This window comes from Leopardus geoffroyi, chromosome C2, assembly GCF_018350155.1.
Source record: "Leopardus geoffroyi isolate Oge1 chromosome C2, O.geoffroyi_Oge1_pat1.0, whole genome shotgun sequence".
In the NCBI taxonomy this organism is placed as follows: Eukaryota; Metazoa; Chordata; class Mammalia; order Carnivora; family Felidae; genus Leopardus; species Leopardus geoffroyi.
In genome coordinates, this window is record NC_059333.1 from 147509826 (window position 1) to 147535557 (window position 25732).

The 25732-nt window shown below is 41.1% G+C and overlaps 1 protein-coding gene across 1 annotated transcript in view; it reads left to right on the forward strand.

Moving 5' to 3' along the window:
- The first annotated feature begins 12766 nt into the window (after window positions 1-12766).
- The window catches only part of STT3B (STT3 oligosaccharyltransferase complex catalytic subunit B), a 106388-nt gene continuing 93422 nt past the window's right edge, over window positions 12767-25732 (forward strand). The window contains exon 1 of the mRNA XM_045436418.1: window positions 12767-13490. Within this exon, the coding sequence (XP_045292374.1) occupies window positions 13177-13490 (314 nt within the window). The 5' untranslated portion in view covers window positions 12767-13176. The remainder of the gene's footprint in view (window positions 13491-25732) is intronic.

Genomic DNA, 25732 nt, shown 5'->3' on the forward strand with positions numbered 1-25732 from the left:
TAATGTGCACCCATTTTTGTAAACACCTCTTGGTTTGGTACCCACCATCCACACTCCTGTCTTTTATTAACTATAACCCAGTTTCCCATGGGAAACCTTTTCTTCCCATTTTAAACCAACATGCTTCAGGTGGGGCTCCAGAATCAAGTTCTAGAATCAAGAATGGAGCATGTGACTTGAGGCTAAGGCAATTATCACAGTTCCCTAGCCGCAATGATTGGTTCAAAGAGGGGAACACTGTCTGCTCAGAGCCACTAAGATGCAATGAGAATGCTGGGAATCCTGGGCGGGGCCCGGGGTGGGGGGGGTGGTGGAAAAAAGATTATATCATTCTTTTCTCATCTGAATGTGAGATGCGGAAATACGTGGAGAGGTGGCAGCTATTTTGTACTACAGGGGAGGAGGGAGCCTTTCCGGGCATGGAACCAACATGAAGGTGAATGGCAGGTGGATGGTTGTGATGGAAAAATGGAGCTCTAGCGACACTGTTCAAAGTCCCTGATCAAGCTGTACCTGAAACCAAACAAACTCTGGGATTTTCACTTTAGTGAGTTCATAAATTATCTTTATTCTTAATCCAGTTTGAAAATAGATTTTTTTCAGGAGTACCCGAGTGGCTCAGTTGGTTGAGCTTCCAACTTTGGCTCAGGTCATGATCCCGTGGTTCATGAGTTCAAGCTCTGCATTGGGCTCTCTCCTGTCAGTGCAGATCCACTTCAGATCCTCTGTCCCCCTCTCTCCACCCCTCCCCGGCTTGCACTCTCCCAAAAATAAATAAATAAATAAATAAATATATATATATATATATATATATATATATATATATATTAGTTAATAAACAAATAGATTTTTTTCAGAAGTGACATTTGGGTAGGCCAAATGGAAAGTGCCCAATTCTGATTAAATGGGGTTAAAATTTGGATAACATGACCTTATATGGTGTTCCTTCCCATTCTACGGAGTTTCTTCTCTGTCATCCTTTCTGAATTCTGTATTGGCCTCTTTATTTTATTGCCTCTACATTCCATACTCTTGGATTCAGAACTCTTCTTTATCTAATGGTTATGTCTGTGATTAGGTAAATAAAGTTTAGGTTTACATACCCTAAACATTAAAACTCATATAATTAAAATTTTTCCAAAATGACAAGTTTACAGCCAGAATATGTTTATTTTTTTCTCATTTAAAGAAACTCTTTCATGTAAGTAAAGCAGGCATTCTTTGGAGGAGACATATATTTTGTTCAAGAAATATAGAACTTATAATTAATACTATGTTTCCTTATCTTAAAGAAGAGAATATGTACAGCACACTGAGATTTATTTTCACTCTTGGCTCACAAATTTGCTGCATAGAATTATATAAAGTACATTTTGTGGGCTATATTCTAATACCAGAAACCACAAGTGATATTTTTCAAAGACGAGATTATTATTTTCAATTCGACTTTCTCCCGTAATATAATTATACACCCATGCTCTTTGCTATCGAGGCTTTGCAGTGATCTCAGGAGAGCTGTTCATACATACAGGCCCACCTCGCTGATGTTGGACTTGGCTGTAGGACTTATTTTCGTTAAAGAAATATCAGCAGACATTATGCAGTGGATTTCAATGTGTTTGCATAATTTGGCTTTGTTCTTGAGCTTTCGGCATCTGCCCTGAGAACAGATCTGAAGAGCAACTGGGTCCAAGGAAACTGAAGAGACACATGGAGGAGACCTCCTCCTTCCTCACACCTGATGCTAAGCTCAACTGACATCAGCTAAGCCCAACAGAATCATAGATGCATCACAGGCCCATGAGTGAAAATAAGTACTTGGCATAAGCCACTACATTTTGGAATTGTTTGTTATGCAGTATTATTGTATCACTAGCAGACTAATACAACCTGAAAATATTATTAAAATGTAATGTTCAAAATAACACTTCCCTTTCAAACGTTAAGGTGATAAGTATTCTGTATCTGATCATCTGTGTTATTTTATAAATCTAAAACATACCTAAAATATATTGTAATCAAAATGTATTACCTTTGTAATATAGCACTTACTGTATTGAATTGGAAGGCATTCATGATATTCTAGCAGCCACTACACCTGGCTTGTAATCCTGGCTTGGCCACTCATGAGTTGTGTGTCTTTAACGAGTCACTTAGCTTTTCTGGATCTCTCAGTTATCTATAAAATGAGGATTATGTAGATTCTCTATAGCCAAAAATATTACAGTTGTGGTTTTTAAATTCATATAAAGTATTTACCTAAAAATATCTATAATATATAATACATATATGATAAAATATTTCATAATCCATATAAACATATAAAATATATAATATGTAATGTTTATTTTATATGCTAGTAGCTTTTAGAATGTACGTAAAATGAGAATTCAGATCATAGGAATTCTGTATATTTTTAATGTTCCCGAGTTACCTACATAAATGAGATACAACAGTCCTCTCTTATCTGTGGTTTTGCTTTCTGTTCGTTTCAGTTGCTCACAGTCATCTGGGGTCCAAAGCAGATGATACTGCTTCTGATGTAAGGTCAGAAGGTCAGTATTAACCCAGCGCTATGTTATGTATCTACGTCGTTCACGTCACTTCTTCTCATCACGTAGGCCATCTGTCATCTCAGATCATCCTCCTAAGAAGGAAGGTGAGTATCATACAATAGGATATTTTGACAGAGAGAAAAGGACCACATTCACATAGATTTTATTACAATATATTCTTATAATTGTTCGACTTTATAACTAATTATACTCTGCCTGATTTAGAAATTGAACTTTAGGGGCACCTGGGTGGCGCAGTCGGTTAAGCGTCCGACTTCAGCCAGGTCACGATCTCGCGGTCCGTGAGTTCGAGCCCCGCGTCGGGCTCTGGGCTGATGGCTCAGAGCCTGGAGCCTGTTTCCGATTCTGTGTCTCCCTCTCTCTCTGCCCCTCCCCCGTTCATGCTCTGTCTCTCTCTGTCCCAAAAAAAATAAAAACGTTGAGAAAAAAAAAAAATTAAAAAAAAAAAAAAGAAATTGAACTTTATCATAGGTTTGGATGTTATGTGGAGGAAAACACAGAGCATATATAGGGTTCAGTACTACCCTCCGTCTTAGGCATCCACTGGGAGTCTTAGAACGTATCCCCTGCTGGTAATGAGAAACTACTGGGCGTGTGTTAGTTAGTAAGTTTCTTATAAGCAAGAATCTTCTAAGTTTAAAATTCTATAATTTCAAGAATGTTTGTGAATATGCTAGAGAAAGTCATCTAAAGAAAAATATATTGATCACCTAGGTCATGCTCAGTATACATCTCAGCCAGCTCGGGCTACCATAACAGAATACCAAAAACTAGGTTGCTAAAACAACGGCAGCTCATTTGCACTACAGTTCCGGAGACTGGAGGTCTAAAATCATGGTGCCAGAGGTTTGGTTTCTGGTGAGATGTCTTGCCTTGGATTGCAGAAGACTGCTTTCTCACTATGTCCTCACATGGCCTCTGCTCTGCACATGAGAGAGAGATCTCTAACATCTCTTCTTGTTGTAAGGACACCAGACCTACCCTTTTGACCTCAGTTAATCTTAATGACCTCTATCCTTAAAGGCCCTCTCTCCAAATATAGTCACACTGGGGGTAGGACTTCAACATGTGAATGCGTGGGTGACACTTTCAGCCCATAACAACACATCCAGTGGAAGAAGAATTTAGTAAAAAGAGCACAGATTCTGGCTTCAAATACTCAAAGTGTAGGATCAGACCCTGCTACCCCTAGGGTATCTCCAAGTTGGTTTCCTTAGAAGAATGTCTTATAGGCAATAAAACATAAGGAAATCAGATTTTTACTGACTATGCTCTTTCTATATGCAAGCCACTCTTCGGATTTGAAGGTGAAAAACTGGTATTACTTTGCCAAATGTTTCTTAAACATTTATTTTTCTATATTTATTTATTTATTTTGAGAGAGAGACAGAGATTATGAGCAGAGGAGGGACAGAGACACGCAGAATCCGAAGCAGGCTCCAGGCTCTGAGCTGTCAGCACAGAGCCCAACTACGTCGCTTGAATTCACAAACCGTGACATCACGACCTGAGCCGAAGGCAGATGCTCAACTGACTGAGCCACCCAGGTACCCCTTAACAAATGTTTCAAACCACACTTCATGAAGAAATGTGGCCATTTCTGTACATAGCCTGCGAGGTCTACATTACGTTTTAGATAGGAGAGAATTTCGGCCCCGCCCAGTTCCTGCATTCTTACCTGGGTCAAAAGGGACTTTGCAAAATTCCATGTACCTGCTCAGGTTATCCCACATAAAGGACAACTCAGGTGTGAAGTGCTGAATCTTCCCAGCGTTTCACCAAACACACGCTGTCACTGTGTTTGGAACAAAATTGCTAAACTTCTTCTTCAATCTCTTGATGATGTTCTTTGATCAATTCTTTCACTTTTGCTGTGCAGGTTCGCTTGACTACTGCCTTTGCATTCAGGTGTTTGTTTGTTTGTTTGTTTGTTTTTCCTGGCAGAAATATCAAAGTATTCAAATTATAATTTTGTACTCACCACAATTCGAAGGGTACAGTTAGCTTAAGTGAAATGATATACATAGACACTATGCGGTCACATACTCCTTGAGATTTGCTTTAATAGTAAACATTTTACAAACAAGTAAACTTTCACATTGCAAAAATAGCATCAGTGAAAACTTCATTTTATGGAAAAGAACTTTTGAGACATTTTCTGTGTTAATTATATATAACCTCAGGTGAATTTCTTAGCCTTTTTGTTGTGTTTTGTTTTTTATTAAAAAAATTTTTTTACATTTATTTATTTTTGAGAGACAGAGCACAAGTGGGGAGAGGGGCAGAGAGAGAGGGAGACACAGAATCCGAAACAGGCTCCAGGCTCTGAGCTGTCAGCACAGAGCCCAATGCAGGGCTCGAACTCACAAACCATGAGATAATGACCTGAGTCGAAGTTGGATGCTTAACCGACTGGGCCACCCAGGCACCCCTGTTTTGTTTTGTTTTGCTTTGTTTTGTTTTGTTTTGTTTTAGAGAGAGGGAGAGCAAGTGGGGGAGAGGAGCAGAGGGAGAGAGCCAGAGAATCTTAAGCAGCCTCCCACTTGGCATGGACCCTGGGATCACTAAGCCACCTAGGCATCCCTAGCCTTGTAAAACCTCAATTTCCTCAAAAGTAAAATGATGTGGATAATATCTATACTGAAAATCAGTGGTTCTCAGACTTCGATGTGAATCAAGTTACCTGGGAGCCTTATTGAAAATGCAGACTCATAGGCCATGTCCCAGGCATACTGGGTATCGGGGTACAAGAATCTGTATTTATAGCAAACACCCCAGGTGGTTCTGATATATGTATTGTGGGGTCTTGTTTTGAGAAATATTATTGTCAGAAACAAATGAGAAACTACCAAGCACCTGTTCCCTTTTCTGTACATGAAGAGTAATTACTATTTAGAACTCCTACTCATCCAAAGAATCAAATCTGGAATTAAGAGATAGTGGCTTATTTTCAAGATACGCTTGATCAAAAAAAAAAACAAAAAAAAACCAAAACACAAAACACAAAACAAAACAAAACCCAAAACAGAAAAATTAAAGTAACAAGTCTGCATCTAGGTGCAAATAAACTAAAACAAAATGAACTCGTCTGTATTGGAACAGACCATGCAAGGTACAAGATGCAGGCCAGTTACTCTGCTCTCTTTTAAGAGCATCAGCATAACCGTCAGAGTCACAGCCAACTATTGGAGATGACCATGTACCTAGGTGACCATGCACTGTAGAGTGTGACCCTACTAACTTGGCTGCAACTGACAAGCCCAGAGAAATGTGACTGGTCTAGATGGTTCCAACAGCTTATGGAGTGAGTCAGCCAGTACAACAACCCAATAGGAGCCCCGTGCATGGGAGGCTAAGTTCTACACCTAGCAGATTGTCTGTCTCAGGGAGCTCCAATATGAGATATATTCGAATGTGAGAGGGTTGCTGGAGCAGTGCTCCACCCATGCTCAGGACCTTCAGATCCCTAACATGAGCCTGTGCTTCTGCCCCAGGCTTTCCCTTCAAATAACCGGAGAGCCAGAAGTGCCTAGAAGCTCACGCATTTCCTTGCCCTTATTAACCATTGACCAACAGGTGTGGGAGTGGCAATGCCTCAGGTCTTTGTCTCTTGTTTTGAGGTCAGAGGCGTAACTTATAATTCCCAAGCTCCCCCACTGGGATTATGCCGGGGGACCCTCCTTGGACTTTGCTGAGACTGCATCCTTAATGGGCTTCTTCCCTTTCCTTGACCTTCTCACTCCCTTACCAATTTCTCCTGAGGGCACTACCTTAATAAAGTATACAGTAGTTCATCTCAGGGTTTGTTTCTGGGAAAATTGATCTAAGACAGATGTACCCAGACTTCATGAGAAGCAGAGTTGTTTGACAGAGGGTTTTAAGTAGAAGCCCCAAAGCTGTAGGAGTCCTAAGGAAGCGTGAGTAAAGACTTTCGGAGAAGAAAGAATAGTGAGTGAGTTGGAGGCAAAGACAAGAAAGGTAGTCACAACGGGAACCAACACAGAACAGTGGAGTCAGCATATAGGACAGGGCACGGCGTAGGGAGCTGCTGAGTGCAAGGAAGAAGACAGGTCATCCTTTTGGCCTAGCAGAGTTTGTTGAGCCACCAGAATTGCTGTGTCCCAAAATAACTTCTTGTTTTCTGTGAGGCCTGGCTGTGCAGCTGCAGAGACATCTTCCTGTGTCTCTTACTCCTCTGTGAATCCTTTCGATAAATTCCATTAGCCGGTAACCCCGGTATATCTCGGTTCATTGAAAAATGAAAGAGCCTAAGAAACCCACACTATCAGAAATAAAATTAACATCCCAATCATAAATGCATTTATAAACGCTTTAGATGTTTAGAATATTTTTAATTAATATGTCCCTTTAGCTCCTTTTAATTGTTTTTATTATCAAAATTATAATGTAGTTTTCAATTTTATAACTTCTAGCTAATGCGCCCTCCATTCTCCATTGTGTCACTAATTTAATAACCAACAAAATGTCTTCTAATTCCTTAGTAAATGAGTTTGTTTTGTGTAATTATTAAGTGGAATACATTTCTTCAGCATAATATTTATTGTACCTAAGTTTAAAATAAACATTTGAGAAATCAACAATCCCCAATAGAAAGAAGTGAGAAGATTTTTTAAAAATGTATACACAAATTCTGAAGCTTATTATATGTTAAATTCTCTTGTTAAGCAAGAGAGCCCCTAGTTCAAGTTTCCCGTTTTTCTGACACCTGGAGGGTGAAATAATAGTATCTTCATATTTTATAAACTTCTTCTTTGAACTTTACTATGACTCATTTCATAAGAGTGTAGTCTAATAAATTCTCTTATAAATAATAATGCAGTTATTTTTTTGGTATTTAAAAAAATTTTTTTTAATGTTTATTTATTTTTGACAGAGACAGAGACAGAATGTGAGTGGGTTAGGGGCAGAAAGAGAGGGAGACACAGAATCCGAAGCAGGCTCCAGGCTCTGAGCTGTCAGCACAGAGCCCGACGCGGGGCTCGAACTCACAGACCGAGAGATCATGACCTGAGCCGAAGTTGGACGCTCAACTGACTGAGCCACCCAGGCGCCCCAATAATGTGGTTATTGTGACTACTTGGATTGACATTAAAAATATCCCCAAATGTAGAGGGATAGGTGAAAAACCACCTTTCTATCAGGGGAGGCGTTTACTAACAGTGGCTTTATCTTTAGAAAATTTCTACCTGAATTTCTTAATACAGCATAAAAAATCCCTTCATTACTTCAAAAGTACTTTTATGAAGTGCATGATCTAGAATAGATAATCCAGGGGATATGGTAAATTAAACAGCAGAAGATCTTGGTTGTTTTTTTTTTTAAGAACAGATTTGCATGAATTCAATATAGATGACCTCATTTTATGAGCAACAGGCAAATAAAACTATACATGTTAATGGTTTCCATAACTTGGAGCATACTACTCCAATAATTACACTTAAAGATATACGATCAGTGGTGCCAATTCTGCCTCATTGAGGATGTGAAAAGATTGCCTTAAATATAAAATCAACTACCCTCGGCCTTACTTGCAAGGGAAATGCAGATTAAAACTAACAATTCACGCCTTGCTTGTTGGCAAAAAGCCAACAGTTTCTTTAACACACTCTGCTGGTGAGTCTCTGGGAAATGGGCCTCTCCCATACATTGTGGGAATGCGACTGATACAAGCCTATATGAGGACAATTTATTTATTGAAATTCCAGATATGCTGATACCAAATTTCACTTACAGAAATTTCTCCAACCAACACCTTGACACTTGGGAACAGTTACTTCTTCATAAGTCTTTCCCTTGTATCCATGTTTGTAGTTGCACAAGATTAGAAACAGCCCAAACATCCACCAATCAGTTATTGCAATGAGTATGGTACATCCATCCTTTGGAGTATCATCCAGTCGTAAAAAGGAATGAAAAATTTCAGGCGACAGTCAAGAGAATGAAAACCAACTCACGAAGAGAACTGAATGCTGTTAGGTTCGATTGGTGAAACAGAGCTACTCTAGGTATTTCAGGAATAAAGAGTTTAATACGGGAATGATTACTTGTATGAATGTTGGAAGACCAGGAGGTACTAAGACCAGTGAAGTTGCTGCCTAAACCTCAGGGTCTCTAGTTCTCAATCATTTCCAAGAAAAAGCTCCCTTACTCTATCTTACTGTTTTAGTCTATGACAATGACATAAGTGGTTGTCACAGCAGCCATAAAGATGTTGTGAATCTTGCATTTGCTCATTCTTCTCCTTCTGTCTGAAGCCACCTTTCCTTCTTCTCTATCTTCCAAATCTTGACTGAATTCCTCTCAAACTCTAACATGGAACCATACAGGGAAGAGGGTCTGGGAAACGTAGTTCCCAACTTCTAAGCAATGCAGAGGAGACCATAGAAGGGGGTGAAGATGAGTTGACAACTGACAATCCAGCACAGAATGGAAAGACAGAAAACCCTGAAGAGATTTTTGAGCAACGGAATCAATACCAGCAACTACCTTTCTCTGGAGTTCACAGTAGGGAAGTCCTTCAATCACCAAATATTTATGAATGCCAATTATATGCCAGACTCTGGCATCTCCCTACTCTGCCCAGTGCCCAGTGCAAGAGTATGTCTTATATTGTTTGTGTTCCTCTAAGAACGGAACCTTCTCTCAGAACTGTGCCATTCCTGAGACACATTATCTGCACTGAAATCTTTTCTTGACCATCTTGGGAAAAGCCGGGAACTGAGGATCATTTTGTGTTTTCTTTGTCTGACTTGGTTCTCTGTGTGCTTTCAAAGCCAGACTTCTCAAAAGGGTGGTTCACACTCCCTGCCTCCACATCCTTTGCTTCCAATCCCTCCTCACCTGCTGCCATCTGGTTTCTGCTCGGTAGGACTTCACTAAAATTGACCTGGCTAAAGTAACTGGCAAACTCCTGATTGTCGGTACAAGGCACACTTTTCGGTGGTGTCGAATTATCACTTCTCTGCACTGTGTCACTGCTGGCCTCACTTTATGTTCCTTTCCGGATACCACCCTTTTGATACCTCCCCTATTTGCCCTTTCCTCTCTGGGCCCTACTGTCCCAGTTTCAGCATCCAGAACACCTAGCAGGATCAAGAAGCTCAAGCTAGGAGAGGCAAAACAATACATTCAAGTCGCATGCACAAACTGAAAAGCACTTTTCTATGCTGATGGCCTGGAAATTGAGAATTCATCATGTTGCAATTTATTTTTATGGATTCTTTAGTGGTTTCTCTGTAATGCATTCCTCACAAAAGTAGCCTTTGTAATGTCAGATGTTGGCACAGGTAGACTGAGATCTCGTACTGGCCCCTCTGCAATGTGCTTTCCACATTGCACTCTTGGTATCTTTTCAAAACACACAGCTAATGACCTCTCTCACTTTCATACACAGCAAATTCTGCTTAAAACCCTTTATGGCTTCCCATTAGTCTCAGGTTAAAACAAAACAAAAACATTTCTTGGGGTGCCTGGGTGGATGTCAGTTAAGCGTCCGACTCTTGGTTTTGGCTCAGGGCATGATCTCACAATTTCATGAGTTTGAGCCCCGTGTCAGGCTCTGTGCTGACTGTATGGAGCCTGTTTGGAATTCTCTCCCTCCCTCTTTCTCTGCCCCTCCCCAACTCGTGAGGTCTCTGTCTCTCTCACAACAAATAAATAAATCAACGTAAAAAAAAACCAAACTGCTAAACATGACCTACACTCTCTGGCCATTTATTCAACTCCTATGTCACATGGTTCCAGTGTTGCAGCCAAAGTCTGGCCCTTTTCTGGGTTCCTTGTACCTGTCTCCCTGGCCCCAAAGCAAGGCCTTTGCATATGCTTCTTTGTCTGGATAATTCTTTATCTTCTTCCCCAGGTGAATTCATCCTCATCCCTTGTGCTGCTTCCCTGGGTAACATTCTCCTCTTGTGTCGATGGAATCCCCCCTATGGCTTTGATAGCGTTTGTTGTGTTGCATTTTGGTACTTAACGATTTGATGGTTTACTCAATGCCCATCTCCCTGGGGTCGTCGGGTGAGTTCTGTGAGGCTAGGAACCATGTTTCTCATGTTCCATACTGCATCCCAGTGCCTGCATTGTGCTTGGCATAAAGGCGGAGCTCCACAAATACTTGAATGCATTCACGAGTGACTGAGTGAACAAAGACCAAGAATGATAGGGTTTCCCCCCCCCCCCCCATTGCTTTTACCCTCACCACTAAGCTGCATTTGCTTATGATCCTTAATGGTATTTCAAAGTATTTTCAGATAAGCTATCTCGTGTGATATTAACAATTGACTTTATGAGTAGAAAGGGTAACCCACCGCAGGTGACTTGGCCAATGCTACATGGCCAGTAAGTAACCATGTGGCCCTTAGAACTGAGTCCTGTCACTTTCCAGACCAGGACTTTGGTAATTAAATGATCCAAAAGGAAGCAAGATAATATAGAATTTAATAGAGAGCATTTATACAAAAGACAGCAAAATAGAACTATCTAAAGAAATTAAATTTTATTTCAGGCTGATTGAACTTTGTTTCTGGAAAAGGGCACCAATACTCAAAATGCTGGCATTTTAACATACACAGTTTGGGCTCTGAGAAAGAGCATGCCATCCCTTCTCCTACAACAGGGCTCAGTTAATATTCTATCATAATTCTCATTAAAATTTAGAAGTTTAATAACTGTCAGCTATTAAATTGTTGGTGGGAAAGTCTATTTCTGGAAACCTTTTCATCCTTTCCTTAATGAGACTATTTATTTTTGTAAGGAAACCAGAGAAAAGCGAATCAGCGCGTTAAATGAGTAGCTGGATCCATTAGTTGCAAAGATCAACCTCAAACTAAGCACACTCTTTCATTTGTCTCCTATTTCGAAAAGATCCACTGTTTAAACACAATTTCTAAATATGTTTAAATTTGTTAAATGTGTTAAGCTTTTAAATGGCTTAATAATGGAGTTCCTTTATGATATTACGAGAACACACGCTTTTGAGTTCACGTTATTTACCTAAAGAAAATGGACAATTAATTTACACGAAGAGCGAATCAAGTATTTACGGAAGCAGAGCTTCATGCCCTTCACGGGGCGTGTATCAGAGTAATTCTAGCCCCGCCACTACTCCACCGATGTTTAAACGCATTTTGCCTTAAACTAGGTCTCCCTGGTGGCACTTCCCTTCGGCGGGGAGGAGCATGGAGAAGGGGAAGGTCTAAAAATACAACCTAGACGTGCAAAACTTCGTGGACAGGGATCTCCAGTCCGTTACTTACTAAAGAGAATTCAGTAGCAGCGGACAGAAAAGTTTCACTCGTTTGGTGGTACGTATGCAGCCCGTTAACAACACAGTCCTGCATTTGCTCTTATTTCCAGTGAACAAACACGATTTTTGCAATTAGGAAAATACAAGTGAGAGAAGCGAGAGCCAGTCGCACTTCGCCTGCCCCCTAGGTCTCTTTCTGGCGCCGAAGAGTTTTCAGCGCCGGCAAAGTTGTCCTCGCTCCCAACCTTGGGAGCAGAACACCCGGCACAGCCTGAGGGGGCGCATCGAGGCTGTGCAGCCGCAGCCGCCCTAGCTCACAGGCCGCGCAAGCTGCGCGGGGCGCCCCGGGCGGCCGAGCCCCGCCAGCCAGATTCACGCGCGCAGGACTTGTGGAACGCGCCTGCGCGCTCCGTCACGTGGTGGGCGCTCGGCGCAAAGCGGGTTAAAAGTCACGACCGCCGCGAGCCCGTGAGTGCCCGGTCGGTCAGCGCGGCGCTGTCCGCCTCCCTTAAGCCGCTTCTGACGGAGGCCGCTCCGCTGTTCTCGATCACCTCCCGACCCCTGGCCCGGCTCAGCTCCATGCAACGAGCGGAGCCGCCTAGCACCTTTCCTTGCCGACAACACCGACGCGCGAAACCGCGTCTTTCAACTGACAATGAAGCCGTAGCGCTGCTGCACGGCCACTCCGGGAGAACGGGCGCGAGGCGGGAGGGGGAGGGAGGGGGGGTGGGGAGAGCGGTTGGGCTAAGCCCCGCCCCAGCTCGCGCTCCTATTGGTGGGCACCGCAGTTCTGAGCCCACCCCCTAACGGACCTGTCGCATTGTGACAGGTGGAAGGGCTAGTTCCTGTTGGGTCGGGGGCGGAGTCAGAGGTAGCCTGAGCTCCGCCCGGACTCCAGGGGGCTCCTCCTCCTGCTCTTCATCGCGGGGCGGGCGGCGGGTGTGAGGGGGAATGTCATTGCTGCTCCGAGCTGTGGTGCCGCCTCCGTCTGCTGCTTCTTCTCTGGCGCCCTCGTCCCGTCGGCTTTCGCCGCTGCCGCAGCTGCAAGGGGGATACGGATGGCTAGTGGGGCGCAAGGGCCATCCGAGTTGAGAGCGCGGCGGTCGCAGCCGCTGCTGAGGCGGAGACTCCCTGCCGCCGCCTCCACCCCCTGTCCCCCGGCCTCGCGGCGCTGAGGGCGGGAGCGCGCGGCGCTCTTCCCTCCTCCTCCTTTTTCTTCCTCCTCCTCCTCCTCGTCCTCCTCCTCCTCCTCCTCCAGGTCCCCGCCCAGCACCCCTCGCACCAGGCGGCGGCGGCGGCGGCGGCGAGGAGCGAGACCCGCCGCCGGGGCACAACATGGCGGAGCCCTCGGCCCCGGAGAGCAAGCACAAGTCGTCCCTCAACTCGTCCCCGTGGAGCGGCCTCATGGCCCTGGGGAACAGCCGGCACGGCCACCACGGGCCCGGGGCCCAGTGCGCGCACAAGGCGGCGGGCGGCGTGGCGCCGCCGAAGCCGGCCCCCGCGGGGCTGTCCGGGGGGCTGTCGCAGCCGGCCGGCTGGCAGTCGCTGCTCTCCTTCACCATCCTCTTCCTGGCCTGGCTTGCCGGCTTCAGCTCGCGCCTCTTCGCGGTCATTCGCTTCGAAAGCATCATTCACGAGTTCGACCCGTGGTGAGTGCCCCGCCGCCCCTCCCCCGCCCGCGGCCCGCGGGGACCCGGGACCGGCGCCTCTGCCCGCCGCGGCTCGTCCCGGACTTGGCCCCGCGCCGCCGCCGAGCCCCGCTCGCGCCCGGGCCGAGGCGAGCGCGGGTCCCGGAGCCGCGGGCGCGCCCCCTGCCCGTGGGCGAAGTTTCCCCCGCGCAGCCCGAGGCGGGGCGTCGGGGTCCCCGAGTGGGACCTTGGCCCCGGGCCGGATAAGTGTGACGCCTCGTGGGAGGGCGAACGAAGCCCCCTCGCAGCCGTCTCGGGGTGTTCAGCCCGGAGCGGCCACGCCGCGAGCCGGCAGGTCTCCCTCCGGCCGACTCGTGGCGGACTCCCCGCCTCCCTGCCCGTGGCGTGTCGCGTTCTCTCATTTTCGCCGGCGCGGTTTTGCTAGTTGGGATGGGATCGCCCCGGGGTTGCCTTGTTGCCGTTGGTGGGGGGGGGGGGGGGGGAGTCCAGATGGGCAGGAGCCCTGTCTACTCAGCCTCGCCGTTTGACGCTTTTACTGTTCCTCCTTTTTGCTCTCCTTTTACAAGGAGGGGAAAAGAGAGTGAGTGGGGTGTTGGAGGAAAGGAAATAATACCCCGGAAAGTGATCTTGGAAGCTAGGGACTCTTATTTATTTAACATTAGATATTTTTAGGAGTGGCCGTTTTCAGGGCCCCTGAGTGCACTCCGCACCTGGCTGTGCCACAGTTATCTTGGGTTGCAAGAACCTGATTACTCTCCGAGCCCAATCGTCACCCCCGGTATGTTATGCACGCTATCCGAAAGCATGGCATTGGTTCCTTTCTTGGTCCCTTCCGGAGGGTTTGCGAATAAGACCAGAGACTCCCACTGTGATGGGGAGCCTTGGGTTACAATCAAAAGTTGCCCCTGGTATCCGGACTGACCTGAATGTTTTAGGAAGTTACCCTGTTAAGAGCACTAGCTAATTTAGGCACTGCACTTGTCTGTGAATTAAGCAGGTAGGAAGATTGCTTTAATTTTTTTTTTCCAGCTTTCCCAGCCTGAGTTGGTTTTTGTTTTTGTTTTTGTTTTTTACCCGAGCCTATGCCTTTTAAACTAACTTAAAACATGTTGACCGACTTGTCAACCTTGAGTTAATCTTACCTCTTTATAATTAGACCTAACTAAACTTTTAGGATATTTGTTTTGTCATTTGAAATACAGTGAGAGAATCTTGTTGAGAGTTACTAAATATATGGGTCATAAGTATTTTGGGAAGTGAATTACCCGTATATTAAAATACCGGTTTGAAGTTCTGTTGTGGATAGGAAAATTGGTAGTGCATCATCTATTGAACAGGACAGGAGCCCACTCATGGAGAACTCAGTTTAGGTAAACAGTTAATTACTGTGACAGTCTTCGTGAAACGTTTTAATCCCATTTTGGAGGTTTTGATTTTTTTCTGACACTTTCTAAAAAATAACTTTTATTTCAAATCAGAAGAAAATGTTGTGAAACCTTAGAAACTAGGTACGGTATTCTTAGGCTTAGCTTTGAAACACTTAAGCAAATTAGATAAAAATGAAATTGGAACCGGAAGGCGAAAACTGCTAATATTTTACTGAACAGTGTGAAAAGAGAAAGTTATGTCTTTTTAGATTACACAGCAGAAGTGCATGGCGACAAAACATTACGGGCAACAGAAATTGTGAATAGTATTTCCACAGAGTATCCTTTTTACAAAGGCTGAGTACTGTTTAGTAGTAACTTTGAGGCTGAAATTAAGGATGGCAGAAAAATTCACGACAGAGTGATGAGATGATTTTGTTTTTCTTTATTTTGAAGGAAGATTAGAAATCTTCATCAAGTCAGCCAAAGAGTACTACTGAAATTGAGTATGTAATCATGAAAAGTCTTAAATCAGGTTGCTTCACAATTAATACTCTTTTTTTCTTTTTTTAAAGTATGGCAAAAAATTAAAAGTTGGTCTTTTCTCTTGTTTCAAGAATATGCTTGGGGAAACATAACCCTTTTTTATCCACATGAAAATTTGTTTTATTTCTATTTTTCTGTGCATAGAGACATTTCTGAAACACTAAATGTATGAAATTTGAACTTTAATTCATATTCACTAAAGGTATATACACCTCTTCATTCCTAAAGATCTACTTAATTTAGGTGTTCTGTTTACTGATAGTCTTAATACTTACATTTTATTGTATTCCTATGCTTCTGTTCATAATATTAGATAATTGTCATTAGTGGTAAACAGTTTTCACAATAAAGGAATTGCCCCTATCCCTTCATGTGAACAGAGATTTGCCAAGATAAATTTAATGTCAGTATAATTTGGGTTGACTTAATGGGAAAATTAGGTTTCAGGCCAAAAAAATTTCGTTTGCTTTTGTTTTTCTTTTCTTTTGAAGATCTCAAGTAGTTAGGTATTTCATTCTTATAATCCATTCTTATTGAAAATTTTTGAAAAGGGGTTGGGTGTAGATTGCCTGTCATTATTACATTGGATTTTTAAAGCAGTTTTCCTTCGAAGTGGCTAATAGTGCCAACACTTTGATCTTTAATCTAACACTCTGGTGTTGTACTAGCCTGGGAGTCTCTCAGGTTACTATTTTAACATACAGCAATGACATGAACCTTTATATTTAAATATTTCTTTCAGGTTCTCTATCAACAAACCAATTTTTTCTGGTCTTCTCTATTCCTTTTTTTTCATGTCTCTGTTACTGGCTTCATTTCTGAAGTGTTTTCAGTGAAAAGTTTACTTTTTCTGTTTGATCGTGAGTTATTTCTAATTTACAGTAGTTCTTAAATTGCGTAAGACTCCAGTTAGCTGCCAGAGGTGACTCATTGTCACAAAGTTATACTTGTTTTTTAAATTTGTCACTCAGTTAATTTTATAAATCTTATAGTTATGAGGGGTGGTATATAATGTTGAATATTATATATTTACTGAATTTTAAAGTACACTGCACTTTTCTAGAACTTAGCAACATTTTTGGTACGATCTCCTCACCACTTCGCTTTAGTAATTTCCTCCCCTTATCAGTTGAGTTGATCAGACATGAGGAAGCAGTTTGAGAATATGTTGTCTGTACTTGCCAAACATTTGGTTGAGCAACTAGTTTAACAGCGGCTAATTTTATCTTCTTTTTTATCTGGAGCAAAACGTAGTTTCTACTTACTTTTGTGACAGCTACTAATACTTTGACGTGATATTGACCAAGTACCTTTTCCATAACCGTTATCTTGTTAAATTGTGGTAGCTTTTCCCACAGAGTTGATGTAAAAACTCCCTGTGTAAGGAGACTTGCCCTTTTCCCTGCCTGCCCAAGTCGCAGTAGGTTCTTGGAGCTGTAGAGAGAGAATTCTCTGAGCCTCTCTGAGCTTTGGCTCCAGTTAGCTGTAAAAGGGCAGCAGACGTCTTGCAGGGCAGAAGGCTGCAGTTTAGAATTGAAACCCGGAATTCAGTTTTTCAGAGAAACTATGGTATAAGTAGATTAATTAGCGCCAACATGTTTTCAAAGGATTGATAAACCTTTAGAACATAAGCTGTTTGTAAGTTGGGGACTGGTTCCTATACTTTGAGGTCTCCATGTTTTTCTTCACTTTGCAGATGAAGAAAGAAGGTATTGACCTCAGTTCTGAAGAAGACAAAATGGGTGACAAAACCAGTTTTAGAACACAAACATCCCCAAATCTTAAAAAGTTACTTTGTGGAATCATTAGCAACCGCAGTCCGGCTGCACTTGAGAACAGGTAGACGGTCACTGGAGTCCATTGTAAAACCATTACAGTTTTTCTGGTCTTGAGCTGAAGATTGTTCTAAGTTACAGGAACACGGAGGGAGGAGTTCAGGGAGTGTCATGAACTGCTGCATGGGAGAGTGGGATTGGACCTGCTCCCATTTGGGGTAAATTGTGGTGGTTCTTACAGTTAGTAGTAATCATGGGTTTCTTGAGGCATGTAATAGGTCCTGAAGTGGTTACGATCTGGCAGCAAAGTCTTTAGAACTTTCTGTTACGGGTTTTCATATCTTGAGGGCTAACTTGAGTAAGACCACTCTTACCGCCATGAGTAGTTTGCATACAGGCAACACTGTTGGGGCGCCTGGGTGGCTCAGGTGGTTAGGCCTCTTGACGCTTGATTTCAGTTCGGGTCATGATCTCACAGTTCCTGAGGTCAAGCCGGTGTCAGGCTCTGTGCTGACAGTGCGGAGCCTGCTTGGGATTCTCCCTCACTCGCTGCCCCTCCCTCACGTATGCTGTGTGCGCACACACACACACTCTTTTCTCAAAATAAATAAACTTAAAAGACATTGGTTGTAGACTAAATATTAGAAGCTAATTATAGGTTCTGACCCAGCTGTTAACAACATGAGGAAATTTACTAGTCTGTTGTTAATCTACTTCTGATTTTTATGCTCCCTGTAAGTTATGAGTATTTTGGGATATGAGAAAATGTTAAAAGTTCTTTTCATTGTAATATGTTCGTATTTATCAGTACATACATGCTCCCAGAAATAATGAAAAAATGATTAATATTCTGGAGTGATGAATCATATTTTTTACTTGTTTACTTTGAAAACTTAATGCTGTTAGAGACAATGTTGCTGTTAACCCAAATTATAAAGCATCCTACTATTCAACAGATTTGTATGTTGCTAAATTGTTACTTTACAAAAATTTCTAAGCATACAGAAAAGCTAAAAGAGTTTTATAGTGAACACTCATACTCAATACCTAGATTCTACAGTTAGTGTTTTACTTTATTTGCTTTATCATATCTTTTTTTTTTTTTAAGTTTATTTATTTTTGAGAGAGAGCGTGTGAGCTGAGGAGGGGCAGAGAGAGGGGGACAGGATCTAAAGCAGGTTCTGAGCTGATAGCAGTGAGCCTGATGTGGGATTCTAACTCGGATGCTCAACCAGCTCAACCAGACAACACTGGTGGGGCACGTGGGTGGCTCAGATGGTTAGGCATCTTGACTCTTGATTTCAGTTCAGGTCATGACCTCACAATTCCTGAGATCAAGCCCATGTCAGGCGCTGTGCTGACATATTTTTCTGATGCTGCTTTTAAATCCTGCTTGTAGACGCTGATAGTACATCCTTCATTATAATATGAAGAATGTTATTTTTGTTCCCCATCTGCATGATGAAGAGAATCTTATTTCTGGACATTTGTTTTCTATAATACTTGAACATAATGAGTATAAATACTGTTTCTGTATTGTGCTCAGTTGGACTGCAGGTTAGAATCAGATTTAATCTTTTCAGGTTTGGTTATTAACTTAATGAGAGTACATCGTAAGTCAGCGCATGTCTGTTAAATGATTTGACTTTGCCAAATCTTATATCGCAGAAGAAACTAAAGTTGTTAGAAGGGTATTGATGTTGGTTTTATTAGACTTAATTTATGTAGAACACCTAAATTCTTTTTTGTGTTATTAGAAGCCTCTTATTGGTCAGCCTGTTGCTTACTCTGAATCTATTTATGCTTTTTTTTTTTTTTTTTTTTTTTTTGCCATGTTTTGTCTGGATATAATGCTTAATTTATGTATAATTGCAAAAGTGACTTCTGTCAGTCCCTACAATAAGTAGGAAAAAATGGAAACGTATTTTCAAATAACATAGGATCTACAAATATAATGTATGGGCCAAATTAATGCTGTTGAAAGGGGGAAAAAATGTAAACGGTTAACATCCTACCCCGTCTTCACTCTTTTATGTGCTTTACCTCATTCTGGTGGATATTTTTGTTTTTAAATCACTCTTTTCTGGGAAGGTTTCTGTTTCTTTGCTTGACCTACTTCTGACACAAATAATTTCCAGGGATTTAGAAATTGATAGAAGGGGTCAATACCATAGGATTTTTTTTTTTTTTTTTTAATGTGTTAGGTGTAGGTAAGGGTTGGAAGAGGTAGGAGCGACTGCCAGAGCCTCTCATATTTTAGGTAAATGTAGGTAAACTTGCATTTGTAGACCTGCCAGGAAACCTAACCACTACTTGGAATTATATTTTTTTGTAAAAATACCTTCAGGGTTTCAAATGTAAGGCATCTAAACATACCTTGGAATATATCCTGTACATAATAAGTTGGTGAATGCCTTTATGTTGGTCAAGTTTATGCTACTTTCACAAATACGCATTTCTAAAGAATTGTGACTGCTACACTAAACAAATTGACCATATCATCTGCAACCAATTTTTTTTCTTCTGGTGGAACTTAGTGTTGCAGGATAACTTTAATATATGTTCTAAGTGGTAGGTGCCTAGTTTTTATGTGTCTTACAACTTGATTTTATATCTTAGAACTGAGGAGATAAGGTAACATCTTTTATTTCTGTAGATAAAAGATATTTCAGTTCAGCATTCCCCTAAGAATTGAATAATACAGGTCTACTTGTCTCCAAAAACTATGTCCTTTTTACTGCATCCTCTGCCTTCAAGGCAGTCTTAAATGAAAGTGTCCTCCGTTTAATTTATGTCTTTTAATCAGCTGCCCTGATTTAAGTCTTAACATATTGGCCTATCAAAATGCCTGGGCACAATCCATGCCTAGCTAACTACTCACTAGTTGGGTGATAGCGAATTACTTTGTTTTTATACTTGTTTTTAAGTTTATTTATTTAATTTATCTTGAGAGAGAGAGAAAGAGAGCGTGCACATACAAGCAGGGGAGGGACAGAGAGAGAGGGAGAGAGAATCCCAAGCAGTCTCCGCATTGTCATCACAGAGCCCGACTTGGGGCTCAACTCCGTGAACTGTGAGATCATGACCTGAGCTGAAGTCAAAAATCGAATGCTTAACTGACTGAGCCCCCCAGGCGCCCCTAATTACTTTGTTTTGATGTAGGGAAGAGAGAAGAGTTGATGATGACTTGAGGTTTTTAATCCTGAATGACTAGGGAGTTTACAGAGATGCAGCTTTTAAGGGAATAGCTAAATGAAAAGAACAGATGATTGAATCCAAGTGAATGTTGTTTTCATTTAGTTTTATTTTGTCTGTAAAAAGGCCATTGTAGTAAGGTTGGAGATATTAACCCATTCCAGTTAAGGGAGCTATGGGGTGGAAGATCAGAGTAATCCCAGAATTCTTTAGCTACAGGATTTCCAGAGTATATGTTGGCTTGGCTTGTTTTCAGGGCAAAGAAGCTGAACACCAAAGGGTGACGGTGGTATAGTTGTAGCTTGGCTAGATTCCTTTCTGTTTTCTTTGCACCTGTGTTTGTAGTAGAGGGCATTTTTTGAGAAGTTACTTGAAAATTGTTACTTTAGAAGATGAGGGGAAGTAAATTTCTACCACTTTACTTATCTATTTATTTTTTAAAGTTTATTTTTAGGGAGAGTGAGAGGGCAAGAGTGTGAGTGGGGGAGGGGCAGAGAGAAAAGGCGGGGGGGGGGCGGGGGGGAGAGAGAGAGAGAGAGAGAGAGAGAATGAGAATGAGAGAATATATCCCAAGAAGGCTCTGTGCAGAGCTGGATGTGGGGCTTGAACCCACAAAGGAGATCATGACCTGAGCCAAAATCAAGAGTTGGACGTTCAACTGAAAAAGCCATCCAGGAGCCCCCTCAATTATTATTATTTTTAAGTTTATTTTTTTTGAGAGGGAGAGGGAACTGGGGAGAGACAGAGGGAGAGAGAGAGAGAGAGCAGAGGAGTGGGAGTGAGCACAGGGCCACACATGAGATCATGAACCTGAGCTGAAATTGAGTCAGACTGACGCTTAAACTGACTGAGTTACCCAGGCGCCCCTACCACTCACTTTAAGTTGACAATATTAGAAATGTTGGCAAGTTCAACTGTGAAACAGCTTTTATGTGAAGTTTGGTGTTCTGAAAAATTGTGTGCTTCAGTTACCTGTAATTTCCATAAGTTAATAGTGTTCATGCTTTAAGTTTCATAATTTTTTGACTTTTTTCTTCATTCCTGTATAAAGGGAAAGACTACTCATAAAGACATAAAGAAAATTTATGTGTCTATTAGTAAAGTATACATGCTGAGGTGATAGCTAAATTGATAATGTTTCTTTTGAGGTTTTCTTTTAATTTCTTTTTTCATGCTTTACAGGTTTATCAGCTATTCTCCAGTAAAGGTTTTTCTTCACAGTACAGTGTTCTTTTCTTTAGTGATATCTAGCAGTCTCTCCAACCTCCAACCAAATGAATTTGGTTTTTAAGCTTAAATTATTGGGTCTCTCTCTCTCCATACATAGATAGATAGATAATATTCCAGCATATACTGTTTTCTGTGCTAATTTAAAATTAAAATATAGTAATTCATAATTAATTTATAAAGTTCTAGTGTCTGCACAGCTTAAATTATTGTTTGTTGCTGGCCAAATGGTTGGGGTGGAGTTGGTGAAAAGAATGGGAAACTCACAACCAATATGTTTATTTTCATGCCTGTTTATGTTAGTTTCATCTGTATGGAATAATGATTTGATATTTGTTCACATTTCAAAATGATAATAAAATTTTAACATTTGTCACCTTATAAAAAAATTTTTTTTTCTTGTGACAGGAACTTTTAAGATCTACTCTCTTCGCAGTTCAAGCCTATTCTTCAAACACCAGTAACTCCTATAATGTAGAATAAACTCTAAGTAGGTTTCATTATCAAGGTACATTGTTAAACAGTCTTGTATAATCCACAGGAAAAAAAATAATGGAATACGGAATTACTGGGAAGGCAGCACTCTTGAAGTTTTTGAGATATTCTTTGCAAATAAATGTCTTAAATGTTTACATAAGCATGAGAAAAATATTCTGCAAGGGCTTTTATTGGTGAGAAAGTGGTTTTAGTCTTTAAAAATTTTTTCTTTAATGGTGAAATATAACACATTCTGAAAAGTGTATAAACCTAATGTACAGTGTAATGACTAATTGTAAGGTAAACAGCCATATGATCATCACCCAGATCAAGAAATAGAACAGTGCCACCACCTCAGAAGCCTTGGTGTGTGTTTGCCTCCCCTTCTCCTCACTTGTATAGTAATTACATCCATGGTTTTCATCCATAGGTGGTATAATTCTGTGTGCATTCCTAAATAACATAATTTAGTTTTGTCTAATTTAAAACTTGAGATAAATGCACTTGTAACTGTGTGTCTCATTTTTTTGTTGTTGTTGTTGTTCACTGCATTTAAGATCCATCTTCATTGATCAAAGGATTGTTGCGAATATGTGGTAATAAGGTTTAGCAACAATTTGATTAATCAGTCTTCTTACTGACCTGAGGAGGTTTCTTCCTCTTTTGCAGCAGGAAGTACCTGTAGGAAAGGGGAAGCATCCTTCTCTTCCCTTGAGATAAAAAATTATCTCAAGATGGAACTCTTGAGCTGGAATCAACCTTGTCTCCAGATAACTTTGACAATTTTTCACAAAGTACTAACTGGCCAGAGAAATTTGATCTTTCAGCAGACACTGTGAGACTACAAGGTAGAGAGAGTGAGGGAGGAGACATCACTGTCTTTCAAGAGAGAAATGGTAATCAGATAAATGCAAAATTACTAGTTTTTAAACTATGGCTTTTGCCAACTATTTTTCACTTTAAAGTATATATATTAAAATTTATGTAAGGATTGGAGTAGCAGTTAATTCTTGAAAGAAGAGAATGTTGAAAAGGGATCTGAGCTGAAGGAGTTTAGGAGAACCCTAAGAATGGACTATTTAATATAGTGGTATCTTTGTAGCGGATTGTTGATGCTGGGTTGTGTGTGATTTTGTTTGTGTAAATGTCCTGGGATCTTGAATAGCTTACATTTCTCTGTATTCTTCCAGTCTTCCGTGGCCACCACTATTTTTCTTTCCCATATCTTTATTTCCTTTATTGATTTAGTAGCTGCTTTGGTCTTCAGGAAGAATAGGAGAGGTTTCATAGTAGTAGGATCCTTTCAGAAACTGTCTTCAGGGGATAAAAGGTTTTATTCCAAGGGAAGTAAAGGTCAGGCATTGAGTAATGTATACAATTGTCAATCCTGTGTTGCATACCTGAAACTAATACAGCATTGTGTGTCAATTATACTTCAATAAAAAAAAAGAATATAATAAAGGAAGATCATGATTCTTTATGTAGGAACTTGAAATCTACTGGGGTGTGGAAATTTGGCATTGTGTGTTAGTAAATGATTAAGGATATTGGAAATGGGATTCTAGCTTGTAAGCTTTTCTTTTAATTAGAGAGCTGTTCTTAAGTGAAACCATAAACATGAATGCTCTCTAATGCATGTCTCTTTATTGGTCCGAATGATTTTGATTAAATTCAGTGGTATTTTTCCACTCCCCATTCATATATAACCCATGCTACTTGAATGGATAATAGTTGATTTCTTTTGTAAACAAATAAAGGATTGTTATCATAGTTAACGCATTGTTAGTTGAAGAATTTAAATCTAGGACTTCCTTTCTTGAAACTCCCAGTTTAGTCAGCTAGTATTTCTCCAGAATTCAAACTTAAAATTTAAATCAAGTATTATGAGGAAGGTATGTACATACTTATTACTTCTTCTCCCTTAAATCCCTTGTAATATATGCCAGAGAGAAGTACAAATGACTTTGAATTACGCTGTATTTGGATAATGGTCCAACCTTATGAGTTAAGCTTCTTTAACACCCCTAGTACTCCTCTTGTTTGAAATCCCCAGGGAAGTAGGGCTAATTTTTTGAAATGTATTAACTGTTAGGAAACATGCCAGGCATACTTCTTTCAGAAATAACAATCTAATATTGTTTATCTGCCTTGTGTGAGAGGTATAGGTACAGGTTTTATTGATCCCAGTATAGAGCAAACTTACTTTGGCTAAATTTTGTTCAGGACTATTCATTTAACTAAATAGGCTATGGCCATTTTGAAAATTTTAACACCTGTAATGTAAAAACACTCAAGGAGATTTAAGCTATTTGTTCTTTGCCTAAATTGGTAAAATACAGTTATGGTGATATGCTTATTTCCCTCTTTAATGAATAATGTTAATAACTTACTGTTCCTATAGAGAGACAAGATTGTTTAGGGTGCAAACATCATTTCCAATCATCCTAGAATATCCTACACTATATTAGGAACATAGTGGGTGTTCAGTTTATATTAATATGGATCCTTTATCCTTAATGGTAACCACATTTTATGTTTTGGTGATGATAGTACAGGAAGTCGCTTGTATAATACCTTGATAAACCTTGGATTTGATTGTGATATCAGTAGAATCATGTGTGGTGATATTGTGATTCAGAAGAGAGATATTTGGTCTTCATTCTTGCTTCTGGCACAGAGCTCCTAAAAACCCTAGTAATTTTCTAAGTATCTTTTGTTATGTTAATACAGTGACTTTGGAAAGCCCTTAGGTAATCTAAGTATGGGGGCTGGTTGCCACTAGAACCTGCCCTGTGATTAGAGGGTTGAACTATCAGTCCCACCTCCTGACCTCTGGGAAAAGGAGAAGGACTGGAGGTTGAATCACCAGCTGCCAATAATTTAATCAATCATGCCCACGAAATGGAGTCTTCATACAAACTCCAAAGGACGGAGTTTGGAGCGTTTCCAGGTTTGTGACTATGTGGAGATTTGGGGAGGGAGGTGTACTTGGAGAGGGCATAGAAGCCCCGCACTCCTTCCCACACATCTTGCCCTGTGAATCTCTAGTTGTTCCTGAGTTCTGTCCCTTTATAAGAAATAGTGATCTAGTAAGTTAAATGTTTTGTCAGTTCTGCGAGCAACTCTACCAAATTAATTGAACCTAAGGAGGGCGTCACTGGAACTTCTGATCTGTAGCCAGTTGGTTAGAAGCACTGGGGACAACTTGCACTTTCATTGGTGTGTAAAGTTGGGGATTGAGGGTCCAGGGGGGTCAGTCTTATACAACTGAGCCCTTGTGGGATCTGACACTGTTTTAGTGTTAGAATTAAGGTGGATTGTAGGATACCCAGCTGGTGTTGTAGAATTGCTTGCTGGTGTGGAAATTCACTACCCCGCCCCCCCCTTTTGGTATTGTTAGTGAACCTCTTAGTAGTGAACATCATAATCTCACCCTTAATAAAGGTGTCATTTTAATGTTATAGAAGAAGGAAAACTCTTTCCTGGTGATAAAAAAGAAAAGAAAAAAGGTTGATAATCCTTATCAAAAAAGTATGTGAGCATCAGTGATTGCCATCAGCAATTGGGAAATGACTGACTTGGCTGGATACCTTAGGAAGAACTTTAAGGGAAGGAAATTTTAGTGTGAGTATTTCTTCCAAGTACAGGTAACTCT